Raw genomic sequence first — 24,681 nt, forward strand, 5'->3', positions numbered from 1 at the left:
TGTTGCATTATCACTGCATCAGTTGGTGTGGTCTGGACTGCTCACACAAACCAGGAGTATGATTCATCTCTCTGTGACATGAATGGCTTTCTGTCATTCAGACAGGTGTCTGCTTGGTACATTTTTCCTAAGGTTTTGTTCAACCATGAGAGGACTGACAGAGCCTCAGTGCCTGGGTGATCTTTGGCACCTGTTGTCACTGCTGGAGAACAGTGGTGAGTTCATCAGGAGTGATATGAAGGAAGAGGAGTCCATCAGTGATGGACTGAAAAATCACCCTATAAAGGATGCTTATCCTTCTCATAGTGAAAACATTGTCTCTTCAAGTGCATTGTGTATTAGAGAGAAAATTGTTTTGCTATCTATTATGTTCAACAGTGCCAAAGCACAGAGTGATGTAATGATGTTTAGATGCTGTATTTTAATAATTTCACCTTGGGATGCAGCGATCCATGGTCCATACCTCAACTGAGTATCAGAGGCAATGCGGTCAACCTAACCACTCCAGTTCTGTGTTCACATCTTTGTGCATCTGCACCTTAATTACAGCTTGGGTTAAGAAGTGTAACAGACACCTCTCTAATGGCAAAAAATATAAAGAAGCACAAAAATAGCAGGTACCAAAATAAACCACCATGTTCTGAACAGACACAATACAAACATGAACAAAAAATAAAGTTTGCATATTCAACAAACTACTCAGTCCAGCATACCTAATGCATGATGGGAAATGTGGGCCATTGCTAACAAAGCAAACCTGTCCTGGAGGCACTGACTGTGTCTCTACATCTGTAGCCTCTGTTCCTGGGAGCTTCCTACTGCTGTGTGTCCCCTCTGGTGATAATGCAGTGTGTATGGTCTAACTCTGAGTTGTGTTATGTAGCAGAGTGCAACAACATCACCCTTCTAGTGTTTCCCTCGTCATTTCAACAGTATGTAGACATTCCCACCAGAAGGGAAAACATCTTTGTGCTACAGTAACATTACTGACACATTTCATGTCTGTTCATTCCCACTGCTCTGGCTTTTTTTTTTTTTTCCTTGTTTAAACTTCATCAACAACACTGTAATATTCAAACAGGACTTAAACGTCACAAGCCACAATCCTACAGCATCTCACAATGGTCAGAGGACACCATCACGCAACTCCAAAGTTGCCTGTGCACACTTATTTATTATTTCAATAATAAATAACAGTTCAGTAAATGTATATCTATGTATAGGATCAGTTCTCAGTATAGACAGACGTCCAAGTTCAGGTATTGGATTTGGATTAAAACTGAAAAAGTGGATCAGTGCGTCCCTAATTACATCCATGGCAGCTGGACGGAGGAGTGCTGTTCTGAATTTTAAAGCCACTGTTTGGAGAATAATCATTTCTATTGACTGATCTGTCACAAGAAGAATCTCCACAACAACTTCAGGTTTTTTGGTGGTTAAACATTGCTGTGCTCATCACTATATTTCAGAATTTTGAAACAGTAATAAAAATTGTGTGTGTGTTTGCAGGTGATCAAGTCAGCTCGTGTTATGAAGAAGGCGGTGGGCTATTTGATTCCTTTCATGGAGAAGGAGAGGGAGGAGATGATGGCGTCGTCGGAGTCAGCTGAGGAAGTGGTCAGTCTCAACCGAATGTGGATGCATTTAGTTCCATTTCAATGTTGTCATTTTGACCAAGGTATTCCCACAAAGATCAAGATTTTTTTTAACTGAAGACCCGTATGTGGCGCAGTGCTGGCATATTTCTTTTAAACTCTAAAAAGTGCAAGTCATTTTGTTTATATAGCTTTTATTACGAGGATTTCTTAAATAACTTACAGAGAAAAGAAAAAAATGATGACCACTTGTTTTAACAAGCTGGATCGCCTTCCTCTCATGTTTGCTCCTTGGTCAACAGGATCCCTTTCAGGGCACTGTAGTTCTGGCTACAGTGAAGGGAGATGTACATGATATTGGGAAGAACATTGTAGGCGTCGTGCTGGGTTGCAATAACTTCAGGTAAGACGGTTTTGCTGCTGAAGGTTTACAGAAGCCTTTTTAAATTCTCTGCTTGGCATTATGTTCTTTGGCCATCACACCCTGCCAGAATATTCACAGTGTGTCAGCAGCACTTTCGCTCAAAATGCTTTATAAATAGCAATACATATCTTACTGTTTTTAAATGTCAGTTGAATGACAGTCAGAAAGCAGACTTGTAAGTCCGTGATGATTTGCAGTGTATGATTGAACAGCAGGAGCTTCAGACACTGGCGGCATCCCATCTGCTGCTCGCCTCTGTTTGAGGTGAAATGTTAAGCTCCGTGGCACTGACACTAGCTCACTGAACAATTCAGAGAATTAACCAATTCATCACATCACGTTGCCTTTTGATCTCCCCACAGGGCTCAGTGTTGCATTATGGGAGAGAAATGGCAGTGTTGATCTGTTGCTAGGTGCCCTGGGCACCATCCTAACACTATTACAGCTGTTTAATGGCACTTATGTGTGTGTGTGTGTGTGTGTGTGTGTGTGTGTGTGTGTGTGTGTGTGTGTGGATATGGGACATGACTACCAGCACATGCTTTTGAGGCCCCAAGCATAATCATATTATTGATACACAGTGCTCTTACTGTGAAGGCTATTGAAATAGAACCCATTAGCAGTGTGGTGTGCTGGTGTACTATTGCCCCACACATTTTAACATTAACCTTTGATTCTGCCAATGTACAGGAGAACACTCATATGTAATCCAGAAAAGGAAGAAGTGAGTGGAGCTACTAAAACTTAGTGTTTGTTCAGTATTTCTTCATGTGGAAAGTGATCTACAATACAAGCACAAAGACTTGATATTACTCGGCAGAAATACTTCATGTATGTCAGAGAAATGAAATGAAAAGAGGAAACTTTTTGTCAGGGTTGGCTATGGGATTCAGGAAGTGTCTTGTCTTTCAGAGTGATCGACCTAGGTGTGATGGTTCCCTGTGATAAGATCCTCCGAGAGGCCATCAGTAAGAAAGCAGGTACGCTATATGTTTAGATTACATGTTGTCAGTGTGAGATGCTGATGGAGCATCTTTTTAAGAATTTCAGTCAATTGTTGCAGTCATCAGCCATGTGCCAGGATGTCACATAAGTTTGTGACATGTTTGTAATTGTAAGTTTGTAGCCACTGATCCAAATCATGGTCAGTGTGAATGATTCAAATCACTGTGACTGTAGTAATGGTATTAATGCTTGTATTAATAGCAACAGTAATATAGGTGGTACGTTTGCTTTGTTCATACAGATATCATTGGTTTGTCTGGTCTCATCACCCCCTCACTGGACGAGATGATCTATGTGGCCAAAGAGATGGAGAGACTGGGCATTACAATACCACTGCTGATTGGAGGAGCGACCACATCAAAGTAAAACGAACACAAACAAACACAAATCTGAGGCGAACGCAGAAACATAGTGATGTCTGACGGCAGGTAACATCTGCTCTCAGCTAATTAAAATCAAAGTCATCATGCGTATTTGTTGCTGCTGAGTTTATACGTAGAAACTCAACACTGCACATTGTTATTGTCACATCGGATTCTGTGTCTTGTACACAACCAACAAGGACAACAAGAAATGTTATTTATGTGGTGCAGAAGAAAAATCCTTATTTCACTTTCTTATGACTAATATAGACAAAACCAGATTTGGCTAATAATCCAAAAACAGCTGTGTTTTGGATTAGATTGGTGGGAAAAACCTGAGGTTGATATCCAACAGTTCTCTCTTGAGTCATTTGTGTGTGTTGTATGTGACAGGACACATACAGCAGTGAAGATTGCCCCACGCTACTCTTGTCCTGTTATCCACGTTCTGGATGCCTCCAGGAGTGTGGTGGTGGTAAGAATATCTACCTGACAAAATAGAAATAGAACCTCGTTATTGCGTTTGATGATCAGAGAGATGATATTAGACGATGTGGCCACAGATTTGAAAGATGTTTGAGTCTTGTTTTCCTGTCCGTCAGTGCTCACAGCTCCTGGATGAGGCAGTGAGGGAAGAGTACTTTGAGGACCTGAAAGAGGAGTATGAGGACATCAGGCAGGAGCACTACGACTCCCTGAAGGTAAGACTGGCTGGTAGAAACGCTCAAACAAGGAAGGCACCTCTGGGTGCTGGGTCACCCACTTTGATCAACCCTGTTTGTGATCAGCATTGCATCCACATGAACCTTTATCACATCTAAATACAGGCTGTAATAGTAAAACACACCTGAGCCCCCTGCACACAGCTGCAGGAGGGGAAAACCCCATCGAAATTGATGTGCAATTTCAAACAGGCTCATTTACGGTAGTTTGTTTCCAAAGTGGACTATCTATTAAATTTGGTATTGTTCTGCATAAGCAATGAAACTTATATCTGAAATTCCTGCTGGTTATTATATTGTTGTCATGAGACAGCATATGATGCATGCTGCAGGGAAAATGGAAATGTGCTACCAGCAGAAGCAGTTTGATGGAAGCTTTTAAAGAAATACAACACAACAGCCTACTTAAAGGATAAGTCTTGCATTATTCTGTGTCTTTTTCAATATCAACAAATCCCATGAACAGACTAAACAGTAATCTCTCAATATGCTCTGACATCTCTACCCTCTCTGTGGCTCTCAGTTCCAAGTCCATAGTTTCCTACTGAAGACATAAACTTTTTAAAACCAGCTCAGAGTAAAAGACTCCTCAAACAGCTGGACACTGTAGTTTCTAACATGTATTAAACGTTACTCAAACATTGTCAGGGCCTATTTTAGTGGTGAATTAATGCACATTTATTTTGGGCAGTGTATATAGAATTGAGTCCAAATATATGTGTGTATTCATACATGGTAATGAACAAACACACCACCCGTACAACAGTCTGGCTCATTGATGTCTTTTTAATGGATTTTGGACAACAGTGGAGCTCTATGGCACACAGGAATAAGATATACAATCTGATACTACTTTATCAGGGTTTAATACACACACACACACACACACACACACACACACACACACACACAATACTTGTTAGTAGGATACATTCAACATTTTTTTGTAAAGCCTCCAAAAACACAGGTTTGACAAAATAGTGCATTGTGACCAAGACTTTGTACGTAATGTCACAGTTCAAGTACATCACACAGAACTAGAACACAGTGAGAAGGAGGGGAGGGGAGAAAAAACCTTCACTTTGACCTTGTATTGTGTACTAGAGGAGGACTTTGAAGAGTCGTCACAAAGGCATCAGACAAGAGGACAGGAACAAGTTGAAGTGATGGGAGATGGTCTGAGTGAGAGTAATGAAGCGAAGGCACTCGTGCTCAGGATGTTAAACCACCTGTGAATCCATCGACTGCTTCATTTCTTCACTTTCCTCCCTGAGCCATCAATGACCAACAGTGATTCAAAAAGAATTTCTTTTTTAGTTTTGCTTGACATCATAGCTGATTTTGAGAAGGTTGATCTTTGATACTCTAATTGAAAGACTTGCACTGATCTTGGGACCTGAGGCTGTTTTGAGATGACCCCAGGTAACATTCCCGACTTGTGTAAATCTACACTGAACTCTTTCAGACTTTCTCAGCGTGATGTTTGTGGCTCAGTCTAATGCGAGCAGTCAAACAGTACATACTGTAAAACGATAAGACTGTATGAAATTCTAATCACTGACAGGAAGTTGAAGGAAGGAAGGAAGGAAGGAAGGAAGGAAGTCGACCTCATTAAGTCCAATGACACTTGGACACCCACAAGTTTTTCTGTAACAATGAACATTTCCCAGTCACTGTCATAACATATTGCAAGTGACCCTGACAAGTGAACATAAACTTCTGACCACAACTGTATATTCTGTATATCCTACTATTCTTATATGGATCACACAGAGTTGATCTGATAATCTTTCCCTCCTCGTCTCATAAATGGGTATTAATGATATCAATTTCTTGAATGTCTTGATTTTTTTAGGTGGTTGGATGTGTTCACACATACATTTTAATGCTGAGCACAGTTTTCTTGTGATAATATGTGCAGTATCACTGAAATTGCCTTGCCATCCTCTCCATCCTTCATCTCCCTCTGTTCCCTCAGGATCGTCGGTATCTGTCTCTTTCCCAGGCCAGAGAGAAAGCTTTACATATAGACTGGCTCTCTGTGCCCAGGCCAGGTAAGTTAACTGAAGCAATGTTCTACCACACACATCATATGACTCCAATGAGGTGCTGGAACAAGCAGATACAGAGATTATATTGTATGTAATACATTGTCTGCATGGACCTTAAAAACCAATTGTGCTCTATCTTTGCCTTATGCTTCAGTGCATCCTCAGTTCCTGGGGACTCGCGTGTTTGACTGGTACGACCTCAACAGTCTGGTGGACTTTATCGACTGGAAGCCTTTCTTTGATGTGTGGCAGCTGAGAGGAAAATACCCCAACAGAGGTTACCCCAAGATCTTCAAAGACAAGACTGTTGGTAGGAGCTCGACCTCTTGTCAGGGTTCATCATAAATCATGCTACAACCGTCCATCCTGCTGCATGATATTAAAATGTTGCTCATGTATTTTATTTTTGTAAAAGGAGGTCACTCAGTTTTGCAAATAGGATTTAGCAAGAGGAAAACTTGTTACTGTAGTTTATCATCAACAAAACAAAATAATCAAACATCTCATGTTTAAAAATTCATATCGTTATTCACAAAAGAAAAGATAAAAATCTATATTATGGATTAACATTATAGAATAGATGTTACTGTAACATATGAATGGATGCTAACTAAGCTAATATATATATATATAGTTTAAGTAAGGAAAAAGTTTGTATTGTGAATGTGCAGGTTTGATGCAGACAGTTTGTGGTACACAGTGCAGTGAAAACATCAGTGACATCATCTTAAATACTGTAAAACTACAAGAACAGGAAACTGATGGCAGTAGTGAGGAAGTGGAATGACGTCCAGCCTTGTTAAAACTTCAGTAACAGACATGTTTGATCTTTGTAATGTTTGCTTCCTGCAGGTTTGGAGGCTCAGCGAGTCTTTGATGATGCACAGAAGCTGCTCCACCAGATGATTGACGACAGCACTCTGAAGGGGCGGGGCCTGGTGGGGTTCTGGCGTGCCCAGAGTGATGGTGATGACATCAATGTGTACAAAGATGATGTCACAGTGCACAGAGACACCAAGCCCATCGCTACATTCCATGGCTTACGGCAACAGGTGAGGGTCATGAACAGTTGATTCTGTGTCTGTCATATACAGTGTTGGGAAAGTTACTTTTGAAATGCAAAAGGTTACGGATTACCAGTTACCCTTTAGAAATGTAATAAGTAATGTAACTATTTGAATTACTTGTTGAATTTCCAGCACTGAAAGACTTTCTTAAGAGTCTGACAGCATGGTGACCCTCCTTGACGAGGTCGGCTGGTTGCAGCCATGGTAGACTCAGGTTGATTGCTTAGAACAATGTGCATTGAGTTGACTGACAGATGGGAGGCAGTGCAAATTCAAACAAGAGAACCAATCAAAAGCTACGCTCAAAATGTGAGCCAGACACAATATTTGCAGTGTCTGGAAATATGCCAAAAGAAGACATTCCTACACAGCGAGAGGAATGAAAAGCAACAGACTTAATGTTATATACTACATATAAACTTTTTACCAAAAAGAATATATTCAAGTGTAACACCTTTGTAATCACCAAACTTTTAATTGGTAACTGTATTTTAATGGCATATTTTTTCTCAGTAATTGTTAACAGATTACAGTTTCATTTATTTTGTAACTGAATTTCATAATGCTGTTACATCTAACTAGCTACTCCCCAGCCCTCTTCATACACAGGGACACACATCCACTTCATAGTGGTACCCTGAAAATGGATTAATCTTATGTTTCATATTCTTGGTAATTTTACACTCCACTTGGCCTGCTGAGAACCCCTCTTATTGTCTAACAGTCTCAGAGATTGAGGAGAACACATGTAGCATAAACAAAGCATTATGTTTCCGTACCATGGGGATGTGTGCTGTCTAGATTTGTACCATATGCAGTACTTTGGATGTGATTTCAGTATATTCGCACCTTCATGGTGGAGCCAGAAATGCATGCATATACAATTCCAGTAAGTAACAGTAACAAATTTGTGTGTGTGCATGTGTGTGTATGTGTGTGTATGTGTATGCTGCAGGTGGAGAAGGACAGCTCCAGCTCAGAGCCCTACCTGTGTGTGTCTGACTTTGTTGCCCCTGTAGACAGCGGCGTGGCAGACTACATCGGTATGTTTGCTGTGAGTGTGTTTGGAGCTGAGGAGCTTAGTCAGCAGTTCCAGGCTCAGGGGGATGACTACAGCAGCATCATGGTCAAAGCCCTGGCTGACCGACTGGCTGAGGTACAGTACAGACAGCTTCCTAACACACCAGGGCTCCATCACTGCTGGTATTGCATGTGTTACTGAGCCGCTGGTGCTGAATGACATGTTAGCTGTTACTGTTGCAATGCTTCTTTGGATTCTGCTACAACCTGCTGTCTGTCCTCCAGGCCTTTGCTGAGGAACTTCACGTTCGTGTGCGTAAGGAGCTGTGGGGCTACAGCTCTGATGAGGCGCTGCAGGCCGCAGACCTTCACAGAGTTCGATATCAGGGCATCAGGCCTGCAGCTGGCTACCCCAGCCAGCCTGACCACACAGAGAAGTCCACCATGTGGAACCTTGCTGGGATCCAGGAGAAGACTGGTGAGAGCACCTTCACTATCATGACTGCAGCAGAAAGGCTCCCAATGCTGTTGTAGTGTTCTTTCACATAAGACACAGATCTGATGTTTTCTTGGAATTTGAACACCGGAGAAAATTACATTTTGTTGCTCTACGTAAAGTCTTTGTTCTGCACATGAGCTGATGAGCTGATCACCTGTGTATATGGCCAAGAGATCAGCTGGGGAAACCAGCTCTCATTCTCTACACCCATTACCAGAAACCAGGTTTCTTGTTTACATGATGTTTCATCTTATTGAAGAAAGGCCACTGTACTGTAACCTGATTACTGGGCCACAATGGTTCATATTAATTCCTTCATGCATTAGATATCAGGTAGCTAGAGGAATGCAACCCAGATCTGTTCAAGGGGGTGAACTCTGAATTTCAGATTTCTGCAGTATTTTGTGCCTTTGTCTGCACCTATAGATCTTATAGGTGTTTTTAGGACAATATTAACGAAGATAAGAATATTAGCCAAAAAACAAATCAGGGTCTTTTTCAACCCCGAGTCGTCTCTGCAGGTATTCCTTTCAGCCTATATGCAGCCTGACAGGCAAAGTCTGGTTTGAAAAAGTTGGCAGAGCACTTGTGCCACGTGCTGCTGCTTGTTAAACCCATTGCTTTGAGTGCACAATGTTAATGACTGAAGGCAGCTCATATGAGTGTAACCACACTTGTATCAGCTCAGCTCTTCTCTCAGCTTTGTGTATAAAGATCACGCAAAAATGAAATTAACTTGAGCGGCAATAATCAGGGTCCAAGAAATTAGTAGTACTGATCATCAGTACTGATCCTGGGGCCATGCAGTGCAGAGTCAGCACCTTAACCCCTGGACTATCAGCTCTACTATGAGTCTATGGGAATTAATGTGGCTCATGTCAAAAACATTTACCAAAATTAAACAGGAAATGTTGCTGGACCACATGTCAGTGTAGCCCCCAAGGAAAGTGAAGGTTTGTGTCTCTGTGATGATTTCTGCTGTCATGTTTAAAAAAACACACACACCACATTGGAAACAATAATAATAATCTCGTTTTGCCATTGTCTTCATTTCTAGCTAATGTGTACTTCATGTCTAACATACAAATAAGGACATGTCTTGTGTTGCACCCTGTCTCCATGGAAAGTGCACTGCTAATGATCCTTTGCAGACTTCGATGGCTAATTAGCCAGAAAGCTTTAGCTCACTGAATAGCTTCAAAACCTACCTGCAAAGGTCAACATCAGTCAGTTTAAATGAGACTAATAAGACAAAGAGAACTCCAGGGCTCACTTGTCAGAGAGGATACAGAACTTATTTGACTTGTTTTAAGTGGATTTCATCAGATCAAGGTTATTCCGATTTTAAGAGTCAACAGAAGTGACCTCCTGCTTTTCTGTTGTTTGCTACGTGAGTGCACTTTGACATTGTCTTTGCTTGTCCACTCATGTGTGTTCGTTATGTTGGTATTAGTTTTCTTGGTTGTGTGCATATGTACTTACAGTAATAACCATGTGTGTGTTTTGTCTGTGTGTGTAGGCATTAGTCTGACAGAGTCTCTGGCCATGACGCCTGCTGCCTCAGTGTCTGGACTTTACTTCTCCAACCCTCAGGCCTCATACTTTGCTGTGGGAAAGATCACCAAGGAACAGGTTTGGCTAACCATCCACATCTTAAAACTGCTTTAACTGTCTTTAGAAAATGGTGTCAGTGTTCATGATAATAAGATGTCCCTGTTGTGCCAGAAATCCCAATTACTGTACATCAAGTTGGTGTTTTCTGAATCCTCTGCAAACATTGAGAAAGTTGGATTAACACAGTTTGCCACCTCTGATGCAGCTGACACAGATCTGTCTCTGTATTTGGAGAAGGAGTCACAGCTTGGTTTTAAAAAATAAAATGCAATTAAATCCAGGAGGACAATATTATAATATCAAAATATGATTAATAACATCTCAATATAATTCAAATATTGTACATATAATAATCTGAATATGATTCTATTGTAATATAGATACTGGTACTCCTCACCTTACAAATGAATTGTGTAAAACAGAAAGTATGTTTCTGTAAATATAGTATATAGTATATATAGTATACACTATATAGTTAAGCAAAATATGAGAAAGAATAAGAAAAGTTTGGACAAAGTGTGATAAGAGATGATGTACAAATTCAGTACTGACCAAGCAACACAAGTTAATTTGAGTGTACTGTAATTAAAAAAAAAAAAAAAAAATAGGGAAAATACTTCATTAAAACGTTATCCTACTCACAAATAATGAATCTGACCAGCACAGGACTCCAGTACGCATGCATCTGCGGTGTTTGTCTGACAGAGATTTTGTCATAAATTGACCATAAGTTTTTTTTAAGCCACATTTGTACATTGCATGTTTAGACTGTAGTTGTCTTACTTGTATGTTTTAACCCAGTAAATGTTATCAGCAATCTTACATTGACTCTCAGCTGGATGCGTATTGCACTGCATCGGCTGCTGCTAGCCTTGCTAGGTTTGTTTTTAGCCTAGTGACTAGGCTAGCCGGTCACTTTTATTGAGAATATATTGCATTTAGTACTTTTATAGACTATAAGTCTTACACCTCTCCATCCCTGGATGTTTACCTCCCCAAACAATAAAAACAACAACAGGATACCTACAAAACGAGGGACCTCAGCTTAAGAGTGAACACTGGGCAAAATGGTTGCTTAGCGGCTAGTCCGATTGCTAGCAACATTGTGTGTGAACTGTAATCTGGTATTCTGAAATACTCTCTTTAAACTGTGGTCTCTACCTGATCTACTTAGTCTTGCTCCAAAATCTATCAGCAGCTTTTTAGTAGAACTCCCTGATTTTTTTTATCCACTCTTGTTCTTTGTGTTCATTTTAGTATTCACGTAGACGACTCCTCAAACATTCACACTACTCAATTTTTAAACATCACTACATCTGTTATCCATAAGCCTTCAATAGCATTAGCTCTCGTATTTTTAGTGAACAAATTGTCTCAAAGTTCTGTACACTTTTTAATGATCATAACCCACTCCTGTCTGAACACTATCATACCAATGAATTGACTTTGTGTAACTCTGTCTGTGCATCAGTATTGAGTGATATTGCTCAGTCAGGTCAAAGCCTACACAGAGAAAGAAACCTTGGATAAATCATAATATTTGTAGCTGTAAGTCAGATTGTAGGAAAGCAGAGCAGAGATAGAGAATTCAGGTTGTGAAGGAGTTATTATTCCATTACAATAACATGTTAAAGAGTGCACAGTGTTTCTCTGAGCTTATCTCTGCCCCTCAGCATAACCCAAGAGTTTTATTGATCAGCTGGTAAATCCGACCCCTCCTTGTGTTCAGCTGAAAGTGAAACTTATTGTGAAAATGTGTTATCTTACTTCACTGATAGACCTTCAGAGCTTCAAGACATACTTAAAGATCCACCTGAAATATCTTTTCTCCCATTCCTTGTGTGAACGTTTAGAAGTAGTGTCTGATATGAAAGTGTCTTCTTGTTCAATTGATTTAATACCAACAAAGTTTTTTCTCAAAATCATTCAATCTATTGGCCCCCATCAGTTTTTGACAGTTCTTTTTTTAATAATTGCCTGTGTACAACCTCTGGAACCCCAAAAAATTTCTATCAAACATTTTAGAAAAATATGTGTTCAAGAAATTGCTTTTAACAGCAAAAAACATTAACATTGTTTAAAATGTCATTCTGGGTTTCGCAAACATCACAGCACTGATGAGGGTGAGAGGGTGACGAATGACTTTTAGTGGGTGCTGATGATGGGATGCCCTCAGTCCTCATCTTCTGAACCTTAGTGCTGCCTTTGACACAGTCGATCACAGCATTCTGTCTGCTACAGCTCCAGAATGCTTCACCTCAGACCTGTTAAACAGGAGGTTCTGTGTCTCCTTTCACAACCACATGTCATCTTTTGCTCCTGATGAGAATGGCGTCCGCTCGAGGGATCTAGTCTTGGGACCAATTTTATGTCCGCTGTACGTACTTCCTGTGAGACACATGGGCTATAGACATGGTGTCTCCTTTTAATGTTATGCCGATGACATGCAGATCTCTCTGCCTGTTAGAGTCACTGTTCCTGGCACATTGAGTTCACTGCATGACTGCCTATGTGATGTCAAACACTGGATGTTACAAACTTTTCTGCAGCTTAACTCCAGCAAAACAGAGATCGTTGTAACTGGCTCCCAGCACGAAACAAATCCTTCCATCTGTTGGTTCCCTGCTGGAACACATCAAGTGTTTGGTTTGAGAGTAGCTCAAGCTCACTATCAAAGCTGAAAGCTTTGGCTATGAGCAAAACGCGACAACACTTGTGCAGTTGTTTTATCATCTTATACATAATTTCCAAAATACAGTACAATCTCTTATCTTTTAAATACGTAAAGGACATTTCACATGTCTTCATCTCCTCACACCTGCACTCTTGCAGCAGCCTCTTCACCTGTCTCAACCCAAATCTATCAATCAGCTTCAGACTGTACAGACCTCAGCTGCCAGGCCTTTCTGTTCTCTTTTCTTTGCTATATATCTGACATCTTAGTTGCATACGAGGTAATGAGCTCTTCGGGCAGAGCTCCTTTATCTGCTCTCGAGGCACAGCTGAAAACTAGAGGTGACAGACCGTTTGCAACCAGAGCCTCAAAGCTATGGAAGCTGCCTGAGGAAATCAGGTCAGCAGAGTCAGTGACCTCTTTTAAATCGCTTCTTAAAACATACTTTTTAGGGATTATTGCTGATTTTACTTTTCTTTTATTGACTGCACTTTTCCTGGTTTGTTTATTTAGTTTTATTTGCTTAATACTCTGTTGGAAGTTCTTTTTGTGATCTGCTTCTTATGACGTTGTGCTTTGTGTGAAGCACTTTGTAACATTGGTTTACAAAGGTTCTCTATAAACAAAGATTATTTTTATTAATATAAATAAAGGTCAGTTGCTAGAACAGGCTGGGTAAAAGGCTGCATATAGTGTCACACATAGTGAATTCAGCATAATATTATACATTTCACCAGCACTAACTGTGTTTCCAGGTTGTTAGGAAGTACTACTGCATATGTGGAAAGAGTTGTAGAAAGTGTCTCCAAAGGGAGCTGTGTAAAGTCTGATAAATGTCACTTGAGTCGGCCTTTGTTGTGGCTGAAGAGAAGTTTGACAATGGGGTGTGGGGAAAAAGAATTGAGCTTACAGACTCTGTAGCCCACTCCTCACCTCAGAGGCTGGAGGCTCCAGGCTACGGTAGCCACCACTAGCATAATACACACACCTTTGTCCAAACTGTTAGCGGGCGAGTTGCACTGACCATTGTGTGTCAGACAATGTGATGATGTTACAGTGTTGGGAGTGCAATGCTAAATCTGTGGAGTACTGTAAGTCACTGTAGAGACTTGCATGTATCTCACAAATAACACAAAACAGCCAAACTGTGATTTTGCTTTCAGTTCTAACAAATCTTTTGGTGGAGGATTTGTAACAGAGAGGACAAAGAAACCCAGCTGAATTTGTACATTCTCTGCTCTTCTTGTCTTCAGGTGGTGGACTATTCTGGGAGGAAGAAGATGAGTGTGGAGGAGGTGGAGAGGTGGCTGGCCCCCGTGCTGGGTTATGACAGTGAGGCGTAGAGTGTGTCTGGACCATACAGGGATCAGAGCAGGTTTACAGTCCAATCATTCCACTGGAGCTCACAGAGGTTCTTCCTGTGGCCACTTACATAAGGATTCACTGACAGCAGCCCTCAGTATGTCCTTTACTTTTCTTAAAGCACAGCAGGTTTTATTATTTTACTCAACATTTTTCATTTCTCACAATGGGTCACAAAACAGTGGGTTTTTTTCTGTGCCAACAACTGACTGTTTTCATTTTATAGAAATATTTAGAATGTTTTAATATTTCAAAATATTTTTCCATTTCCTCAAACATGTGAAAACATACTTAATTGTTACCTTTCGAGAGTGAAATGAAGAGATAAGCATCTCATTTCATGTGTGAAATACAGAGCTCGAGTCATCTAGCCAAGCTTGACTTAAAGAATGGAAGCAGGGAGAAACAAGAATCTAAAAAAAAGAAGAACCTGGTGTTACATTTAGTTCCTGCCTTCGATTTGTGACACTTTTCAATTACACTTTCATACTTAGTGGTACAGGCCAATTCATTCGCCAAAGGTACTGAGGTAAGCAGCCCAAAGTATTAATAAAATGAAAATCCAACATGTGTAAAAGCAAACTAATTACACTACAACCACACAATAAACCCTGAAAGCTAACGTGGTTTAGAAATGTTCCTAAATTTCACGTTTTAAATTTGTCTGTGGAAGTGAAAGTTTGAGTTTGCATACAGATTGTATTTATTTCAGTTCTTAGTCATCATGTAAAATGTTCATCTTAATGTTCTTGTGTAAATATTTTAGCATAATCAACAGTTGCATAGAGGTTGGAGTGTACTAGCTTGATAACACATTTTCGGTGGTTTACTAATGCTGATTACTTACAAGCCACATTTAAAGAGTATTGCAAATAGTTAGCCAAGTATTAGAAAATACCACTCATTACAACAATAATAATGAAAGCACTTCAGATTTCCAAGCCATGATCGTTAACAGTAATCTATGAAGGGATTTTTCCCTCCTTTCTTTCCTGCTATTCCATAAACAGTTGAATCTTTCTACAGTATAATATTCCATTGTGCAGCTGTGCACAATGAAGATTTCTGTAAAAGAGCCAGTATGCCACCCTAAAAATAAAACCGTTTAGTCCACACAGCAGGAGCTCGTACTTTTGGTGTGGCACATTGCTGCATTGCTTTTAACTATAGTGCAAACAAAAGAAAATGTTAACAATAAAGCAGGAGACAAACTTTCACCACAGATTTCTTGTTTCATCTTGATGCATTGTCTTTTGCAACTTCAACAAGAGTTTAGCTCACTATTTTCATTTTCAGGTTCCAGTGTTTTCTTGGCTGGTTAGATGTTGATAATTGCTGATCATTCACTCATTTATTTTGGAATTTCTGAGGACATTGCAGAAGTCTTTATCCAGTCTGTCAGGTTTTGTAAATGTTTGTTTTCCGAATGCCACTGTAGTGACTTAAGCATGTGAGGAATCTGTAAATTAGGATACATTTATCGATACCTGTGATTGTTTTTAAACTGTTTGAGTGTTCCTTTTCATTACCTTGGTTGTAAAGGCTTGAGCGAACCAAGCAGTGTTATGAAGTCTCATCTTCAAATGATTGGTAAGCTGGGTTAACCCTCTGCAACACCTGTGCTTCACCTCAGTCCCAGTGGAAATGTATGCAAAGCTTTCACACATCGAGGTACGACTACATCTCTATCAACATCCACGTATTGTTAACATTTTACCAGGTATTATCAGTCTTGTTGTTTGTATACTAAACAACATGTCTACTTATTCCCTGATCCGAGAAAATCTCTCTGTCAGCAGACAACCAGGTTACAGTTGAAGTGAGGTTTCTATGAGATGCTGACTGAAGTGCATTTCACACGTGTCTTAAAAGCCCTGATGTGCTGCAGTGGCTGATGTCAGTTTATATGAAACTCAAGTTTTTATTTTATTTTCTTACATTGGAAAAAAAAAAAAAAAGGATACATGATGGTGGCATTGCAAACACTGTAAAACAGGAGTGATATAACTTTGCTATTTTGTTAAAAATAAATAATTTCAACATAATTTCTATTTGTCTTTCTCTGAGTTTACACCTCTGGACCATCTTTAAAGAAAAAAAAAAAGATTTTGGTGTTATTTATGGGCACTCCATTGATTTTACGCAAAAATGTCAGAAAAGAGTTTAGAATGTTTTATCAAGTCTGAGAAAGTAATGATATCATGGTGATGTCATCGGAGTTATCTCAGCCTGGGCTTTAAAATAACATGTTTATAAGAGAAGTCCTGCTTCACAACTTAGTGGTGTAGAGTTTGAAAGAAAGGGAAAGTTCTAAAATAAACTGATGGTTGAATTACGAGTTCTGGACAGTGTTTTTGAAACTTGAGCCACAGACACTGAAAGTCAGAATATTTTGACTTTTTTTTTAATGTTTTTTTTTGTTGTTATTTTAACATTCCTTTGTCTCTTGTGAGACAATAGTAAATTGTTGGTGAACCCCTTTTAAACACAATTGAACTAATAAGTATTTAACTTTGTTAAATAGAAAGAAAAGTATTTTAACCTATAGAAAAGTTTCTAAGAGGTATTCAAGTTATGAGATGCTAGTCATCTTTTTTCTATAAATAATTAACAAACTATTATTAGCAGTAATTCTAACATTATTTTAATAATCATGGATATTTTAGTGTAATAATTCAGTTTTTACAAACTAATCAGGCCATAGCTATCATTGAGGACAATCAGGTCATGTCTTTGCTGTCTTTGGTGTTTTTTCTTTCTCTTGGGATTTGAGGGATTTTAGAAACCTTGACATTCTACAATTTTAAAATGTCCGCATGAAAGAGAATTCACATGCAGTGAAGTATATTTGAACCTGATGGCTTCTAACATTTTTACCTTCAGGTTGAGAAATAAAAGTAATCAACAGAAAATGTTGAGCAGTTAAACGAATAAATAAAATACAGACATAAAAAAACAGACAAAAGTCGAAGGGACTCTCTGGTGTCTCGCTGGGCCGCGTTCAGGCTGCGGACTCACAACTTGGTATGAGTGGTTTCATTTCCTTGTCATTGTTCATGGCGCGAATGAGCCTCCATACAACCGGCCGAGAGAGGGGGCAAACCGCCCAGCAAACTCCTCGCGCGCACACAAACCCGCTCACACCTGTGCAGCTCCTCCCTCGTGAGCGCGCGCCATCCAATGAGAGTCGAGTTCTGCTGTGCGTTGGCTTTTGCGGTCTCCAACACGCATACACCGCCACACACACACACGCGCGCACACCCAGCCTGCGCTCCGCACGCAGATACAGCACGAGCATCTCCGTGGGAAAGCTAACCATGGCTGAAGGAGGAGAAGGCGAGGATGAAATCCAGTTCCTGCGAACTGTAAGTCATTTTCTGCTGCTGTGAAGCCGAGTATCGGCGCGGTGCTGGGTGTTACTGCGTCTCTCTCTCTCTCTCTCTCTCTCTCTCTCTCTCTCTCTCTCTCTCTCTCTCTGTGTGTGTGGTGTGGGCAGGGAGTTTACCGCATTAAGGTTGACAGCTCCTCTAGATACTAGTCATTGGTCAGTGAGTCCGCATCATGCTGACAGAGGGCTGAAGGGATGGAAGAGGTGTGAAAGCATTAAAAGGGGGAGAGATGGAGGAAGGTGGTGCGGCCGGTGCAGCTGTCATTGTGTGAAAAAGAGGAGTTGAGCAGTATGCAGACTGGATCCGCTGGTGGTGTGTGTTGGGTGGAAGCGGGGCGCAGTGCGGTGCAGACTGGCAGCATGAAGCCTGCTGCATCTGCTTCACTTCACTTCAATTAGCTCCTACACTGAAGCAATGCCACGGTATCCTGCCTGTGTGTGTGCGTGTGTGTGGGGGGGTCCTTTTAATGTCTGTCACACAGGCTCGTGAAGTACAGTCAGCTTGGACTGGACGGGAGAGGAGCTGTTGCTTTACTAAAGTCACACATGAATAATCACACGTGAATCAGCTGCACCTGAATGTGTTTTTCGTTTCTTTTTTAAAGGAAGGGATCAGGCTCGCCTGTCCACACTGAACATGGTATAACACAGAAAAGACAGTGTACATCAGTCCATGTGTAATGTAGACGGAGCCTCATTTGCAGCCTTTTTCTGCCAGCGCTCAGATGATTCCATTGTTGTCAGTGCAGTTTCCACTGCTTTCTTTGAACTGGCAGCATCAGTGTCTTGACAGAAAAAGGCAGATTAGTTCAGAGCTGTTAGAATGCTTCGGCCTGAACCGAGAGAATTGTTGGAACAAGGTGAAACTATTTATTTGGTATGAAATTTGGGGGGTTATGGATGCTTTAACATATTCAGGCAGGTTGCATTTTAAAGCTGCACCAATCAATATCTTTTAGATTATTAATGGGTCAAATTACTGTGTAGTGTGAAAGGAGTCACTTGTAGTGACAAACCTACAGAGGATTGTCACTAACTCTGCAGTTCCTCTCAGCTCCTACTGCTTTTTACTACCATTGTTTTGCTTTTATGACCTTTGCTGTTTTGGTTCAGCCTTGCTGCTCAAATCAACTTGGTGCCTAGCATAGCAGGCTGGTGTTTTTAGTGAAAAGGCTCAGATCAACCCACTGAACACCACCGTCCAGTGCCTGATGGCAGAAGTTGTTAGTGGATGTATGGAGCATTCTGAGGAGACCAAACCAGAGCTGAAAGGAGAATATTGGACTGCTACTCATCAGGTGAACACAAACATGACAGTGATAATGTTGCTGTCTGTCTGTTGGTTGTATAAGCTATTATTTGCCATGTGTTGCTTACCAAGGCCACACTGTGTCAAACGTGTGTTTTTTTTCACTTTGTGAAGTGCTACTCCCAAAAGGCCAAAGCAAAAAAAAAAAAAAGAAAAAGAGAACTAATAAATGCAGCTTTGTCCATTGTTTTTCCTACAAACAAAAAAAACATGACATTTGTACAGATAAGCAGAGCTGCAGCGATCAGTCCATTAATAGATCAACAGAAAAGTAATCATCTATTTTGAGAATTCATTGTTTTGAGCCTTTTTGGAAGAGAGCATGTCAAAATATTATCTGCTCCAGCTTCTCAAATGTGTGTATTTCTGGTTTTCTTATTCTTCTATTACAGGAAATTGATTATCTTTGTGGTTCGGACTGTAAATTGGACAAAACATTTGAAGATGTTACCTTGGGCGCTGAGAATTTGCGATGGGCACATGTAACCATTTTCTGATTTTATAGATAAATGACCGATGGGGAGAATAATCAACAGACGAGTTGATAATGAAATATGATCATCTGAATACAAGCCTGAGTTTTCTGTGCTTGATTTTTTTCCCCCCACCTGCATTCCACAAACACCCACCCTACTCTGCCTTTGATTGGCTAGTGGATGGTTAGGGTTAGAAACAAATGTCAGGGTCAGGGCCCATTTTATGCCAGATCAGTTTGAGACACTTTCTAAGCTAGACTTGAAAATCTTTCATGGGCGAGCAGGAATTTAACAAAACATTTTCACCTACTCCCAGGGGAACGGGACAAGTCAGTTCTGTCAAAATATTCTCTCAATAGAAATGGTGCATTTCATGTTTAAATAATGGCTTTAAAGACTTTCTCCGGGACTGTTGTAGTGCAGCTTAGACTGACAATACCTGGCAGTAGTCAGAAATGTCTGATACAAGCAGCCAAAATGAGTTCTCTTCACAGGGTGTCTGTGCTAAGACGTTCATAAGGATCTCAGAGATGAATTTCTCTTTTCCCATTCGTTGATGGAGTTTGGTTTCGGCAAGATGCTTCTGACACCTTCCTGTGTGTACGTCGACTGGGAGGGGCACATCCATAAAGTACTGGAGGGTTTGGATATCTCGCCCAGCCTTGGAGCTTCTTGGTATTCAGCCAGCAGGAGCTGTTGACGTGACAGTGGAAAGGATGTCTGGGCTTCTCTGTTTAGTCTGCTGCCTTCAGGACCCAGACCATACGTACACAACAGAAAATCAAGATATTTGGAAACCAGTGTTTTCAGAAATGCATCCTTTGAATTGATATCCAGATTTTTATGTGTGACTTTGAGGTGAGGACAGACTCACTGCAATGGAGGTTCATGGCTAACATACAGACTGGGTCCCAACAGGCCAGCAGCCACCGTCTCAGCGTGCAGTAGCCTCTGAACCATGGCTTGCATTATTTGATGAAGGTAGGCATGGCGGTCTGCAACCCTGATATTTGATAAAGACATATTTTGATAGAAACTGCAGTACAGTTGTCATGATAGAGAAATCTGTGCCTTTCATATTATATGATTATATTTCCCAGTACTTTTCATAGGATGCATGTTTCTTATTATGATTATGATGCAGTTGAAAGTAGAAAAAGTTGTTAAAAAAGTAGAGGTCATATAGAGTTTTTGTGAATAATATTTGAATTCTGATAATCTTTTGAGTCATTTTTTGCAGCATGAACTAAGTTTTAGCTAGTGTAGGCTGTCTGTTGTCCAAAAAAAGTTTTAGCAAACCTTACTATTAACATAGTTTACACATACCTGATATTTATGTATTATGTAAAAATGTGGAATAATTGTAAGCTTTATTGCTCCTGCTGTTTTTGACGTCACTCTATATGTGGTGTGTTATAGGGCGTGGTTTTGTAAACTCTCTGTGTCATTGGACCAAAGACCTGTTATCCTCACTGACATTTCACAGTCTTATTAAAAAGCACTCATTAGACCTAGCAGCGATAATTTATTGTTGTCCAAAGTGATACAGAAATATTGAATACTACATGAATGTAAGGTCAATACTACATGCTGACATATGGCACCTTAACACATGATGGCAACTTCAACAAGGTAACACAATCAATAACTCCACATTAGGTAATATTAAAAGTGCACCTAATATACCGTGTCTTGGAATGGTTGAGAATTACTAATCAGGGGGTCACATTTCATAATCTGCTGACTAAATCTCCAATAACACAATTTGATTAGCTGTATGTGATTTAATGACCTAGTCATAGCAGTGGCTTTACAGAAATACAAATGTCTAAACTGTAATGAAGCCAGTTTGTTTTCCGGTAAATTCCCCAAATCAAGCCACCTCTTAAAATTATTTTTTCACTAGCAGTTCAAGATTATAGTTAGTTAAGTCTGTAGATTTTGAGTTTTTGGATGTTCATCTCAATGTTGCTGAAAAGTTGGTAATAAAAAGATTACACTGTCTCTGATCTATTTTAATGATCTAAATGGTCTAAAGTGCATGGCAAGAATGCATTTAGGATTTGTCCAACTCTACAACTGCTGTATGGACAAGACACAAAGAGGTTGGATGTAGTCTCTGAATTAATCATAGGCGTGTTTTAGGCCTAACATGAATTAAACCAGAGTGCCATCTCCCATTCCCTTTAAAGGCCAGGTGCACCTACATCAGGCGCATTGCTATTTAAATGGCAGATTCGGCAAGTTGAAGAAGGAAACAGGTTTCTGCTGAGGAAACTGATCTGCTTGTGTGCAAAGTGAGAGCATGCAAGCAGACAATCTATGCAGTATTAGATGCAGTATCAGAGTTGTCAGTAGTGTGTGTTTTTGTACGAATGGCACTGCTAGTAAAATGATGGATCTGCTCACATCAGAACATAGTAGCGCTGGAGTGGAGCAGTGCTCAGAGGACAGGGAGGTTGTGAAGGCCACTTCACAGGCACTGAACCCAGGGAAGGCACCAGAGACTCGGCTCCATTTAATACTTCATTAGGTGCGACCGACTAACGCTTGGACGTTCACTTCATCTTCATCAGAGTCAAATGCTATTGGCAGAGATCAGCGAAAAAGCAACACTCATTCGACTAGACACTATAATACAGTGTGGCAGCACAGACAGGAAAACTGTTAACTAATGCAAACTAAAATCCTGTGACCATTATCATCTTCAAAAAGCCCTCATTCTTCAGCAGTGTCATATGGTAATGACATGGAATATAGACTTATACACTCCTGTGGACAGTCGTAGGATACGATAGTGGGAGGGGACAAAGACTTGACCTGAACAGGTAGCCAAGATTAATACGCAGCATCAGAAATCCATGATTAAATATTCACAAAAAAAGATCTGTCCTGTGGGTGTTTTCATCGCACACTGGGACAAAAGACAGCATTTTGTCCACCCATCCATGGTTTCCCCCAGGAAATTGTTGAGAAGCGGCAGTAACTGTTACTATGACTTACTAAGCCGTTTGTGTACAATGGAAAGAAAGAATAGAATATCTTCTCTTTTTTTTTTTTTAAATCCAGCATTATGAGGAGATGAATTCAGTCTCGAGATGACAGCCGAAAGAATCGTGATGGTCATTATTACTGCAGAAGAACAGGCAGTTAGTTTGGTTAGCCTTCAAGTCGTCCCACCAATGGATTCTTGTGCAGTGAGCTGAAATAGCTAGGGAGGCTAGGCCAATCCTGTGCTTATTGTCAGCTGGAGCTAGAGACAAGTCTTTGAAATGATTTATGTAAAAATGAAGTTTTGATGGAGTCTCTGTTTCCTGAACCTGTACAATGAGGGTAGTGAGGGAAAAGTGTGCTTGTCTGACAGAATGGAACCAATGATGAGAATATGAACCAAGTTTAAAAGTACTTTAGGACACTATTGTTTATTTAGTTATTATATAAATGGCTTTACAACATGTAATAGTGCCTCTGCCCTTTTTCCCCAAGTGGTTATGTTCTGTTTCAAAAGTACATACATTTTTTAAGATTATAGCAACTCTGTAGTTCTGTGGTGTGATAGGGATATTCACAGGACATTCCTCAGCACCAGGAGAGTATTGTTTCTCTTTCTTCACTTTATGAAGAGTGAACGTATCCAAATCTGCAGATTATCAAGATGTTTACAAATTTAAAATTCATCTGGAGAGTATGAAAGTGCCTCTCAGAAGTTGAACCCTTCTTTGCACCACCCTCAGGACCAAACATCCCTGGTCCACACAGGATCTTTCTAATGTAATCAGACTGCAGAGGCCAGGACATTTGCTGAGCTCATTTATGTTTCAAGGCAATCAGCCATGTTGATTTAATGACTCCATGATTTTTCCTGCCACCTTCAGGACAGACTCTATGTTGATATCCATGCAGTCTGAAGGGCTGTCAGTATTGCAACATTTTCACTATGTGTGCTTTTGTTTTGTGGGGTGTGATGAATGTTGTAGCTTAGCTGGGTTTTCAGGCTGATACTGGTATCAATATTTGCAAGTTTAAAAATCAGATGATGTATTGATTCAAAGTCATTTTTTAACATCAACATATACAGTAACACAAATTATCTTGATGCACTTATATTTGTGTTTTGTTTTTTAAGAATTCTAATTAAGGTCTATAGAAAGCGGGACATTTTACAGCTAAAAATGTAATGTAATGTAAACCAGATGTTGTTTCTAAATGGCCTGAAGCGTAGTTGGACATTTCTGTATTCCTAGGTATGGTTACTTCGGCCAACACATACACGAATACTTAGTCGATTTATTAATGTACAACGCAGATTCCCCAAAAAGTTGTGGAATGCTCCAAGAACACCTGTTTGGAACATTCCACAGGTAAACAGGTTCATTGGTAACAGGTGATAGTGTCAGGATTGGGTATGAAAGGGGCATCCTGGAAAGGCTCAGCCATGTTTGTAAGGGATTTTGGAGTGAAACAATCCAACTCTATAGTCTGTACACCAATGACACTGGTAGCTTTGTGTTATTGAGCTGTTTTGATGTTGGCTACCTGTCACCAGCTCTGCCATTGATCTGTAGCTGTAGAACTATAACTGCAGAGCCGTCATCTCTATTTGCTTGGAAACGACTCATGATAGGTCTATCAATATCTGTCTGACTTCACATAAGATCCTCTAAAGTCCCAATTCCTGGTGTTGCAGTACATTACTACAACTGCTGCTGATCATATCATACATGTCCACTCATAATTCACTCCAGTTACTACACCATGACAGACTTGCTGTCTAATGACTAACGTTCCCTGATGTCATTTGTCTTATTCTAGCTTTAGTGTATATGTATATAGTAATTGAATGTTCTTTTTTGGTTGCTTAATCAGTGTTAAACCCTGAAATTTTAATGAATAGACCATTACTTTTGGAAAGCATCTGTTATCTGCCATGCATATAATAAATGAGTTTCAATTATTAGCCAATGTGTCCAACACAAACAAACAAAAGCTGGGTAAACAATATTTAAGGCCATTAAAATTACAACCCGGTTTCAAAAAAGTTGAGACGCTGTCTAAAATGTACGTGAAAACAGAATGCACTCATTTGCAAACAAACTGTGTTTACCGACAGTGG

General features: G+C 40.1%; 2 protein-coding genes across 2 annotated transcripts in view; both read left to right on the forward strand.

The window, feature by feature from the left end:
• The window catches only part of mtr (5-methyltetrahydrofolate-homocysteine methyltransferase), a 31,146-nt gene extending 14,706 nt beyond the window's left edge, over positions 1–16,440 (forward strand). Inside the window, exons 21-33 of the mRNA XM_076760728.1 lie at positions 1,510–1,617; positions 1,898–1,998; positions 2,932–2,999; positions 3,266–3,386; positions 3,780–3,861; positions 3,989–4,087; positions 6,087–6,162; positions 6,314–6,469; positions 7,012–7,211; positions 8,182–8,382; positions 8,532–8,724; positions 10,265–10,377; positions 14,287–16,440. Of these exons, the coding sequence (XP_076616843.1) occupies positions 1,510–1,617; positions 1,898–1,998; positions 2,932–2,999; positions 3,266–3,386; positions 3,780–3,861; positions 3,989–4,087; positions 6,087–6,162; positions 6,314–6,469; positions 7,012–7,211; positions 8,182–8,382; positions 8,532–8,724; positions 10,265–10,377; positions 14,287–14,376 (1,608 nt within the window). The 3' untranslated portion in view covers positions 14,377–16,440. The remainder of the gene's footprint in view (positions 1–1,509; positions 1,618–1,897; positions 1,999–2,931; positions 3,000–3,265; positions 3,387–3,779; positions 3,862–3,988; positions 4,088–6,086; positions 6,163–6,313; positions 6,470–7,011; positions 7,212–8,181; positions 8,383–8,531; positions 8,725–10,264; positions 10,378–14,286) is intronic.
• A 1,190-nt stretch (positions 16,441–17,630) lies between these two features.
• ryr2a (ryanodine receptor 2a (cardiac)) overlaps positions 17,631–24,681 on the forward strand; it is a 182,937-nt gene continuing 175,886 nt past the window's right edge. Inside the window, exon 1 of the mRNA XM_076759342.1 lies at positions 17,631–17,760. Within this exon, the coding sequence (XP_076615457.1) occupies positions 17,713–17,760 (48 nt within the window). The 5' untranslated portion in view covers positions 17,631–17,712. The remainder of the gene's footprint in view (positions 17,761–24,681) is intronic.

Source organism: Chaetodon auriga, chromosome 20 (genome assembly GCF_051107435.1).
Source record: "Chaetodon auriga isolate fChaAug3 chromosome 20, fChaAug3.hap1, whole genome shotgun sequence".
Taxonomy (NCBI): Eukaryota; Metazoa; Chordata; class Actinopteri; order Chaetodontiformes; family Chaetodontidae; genus Chaetodon; species Chaetodon auriga.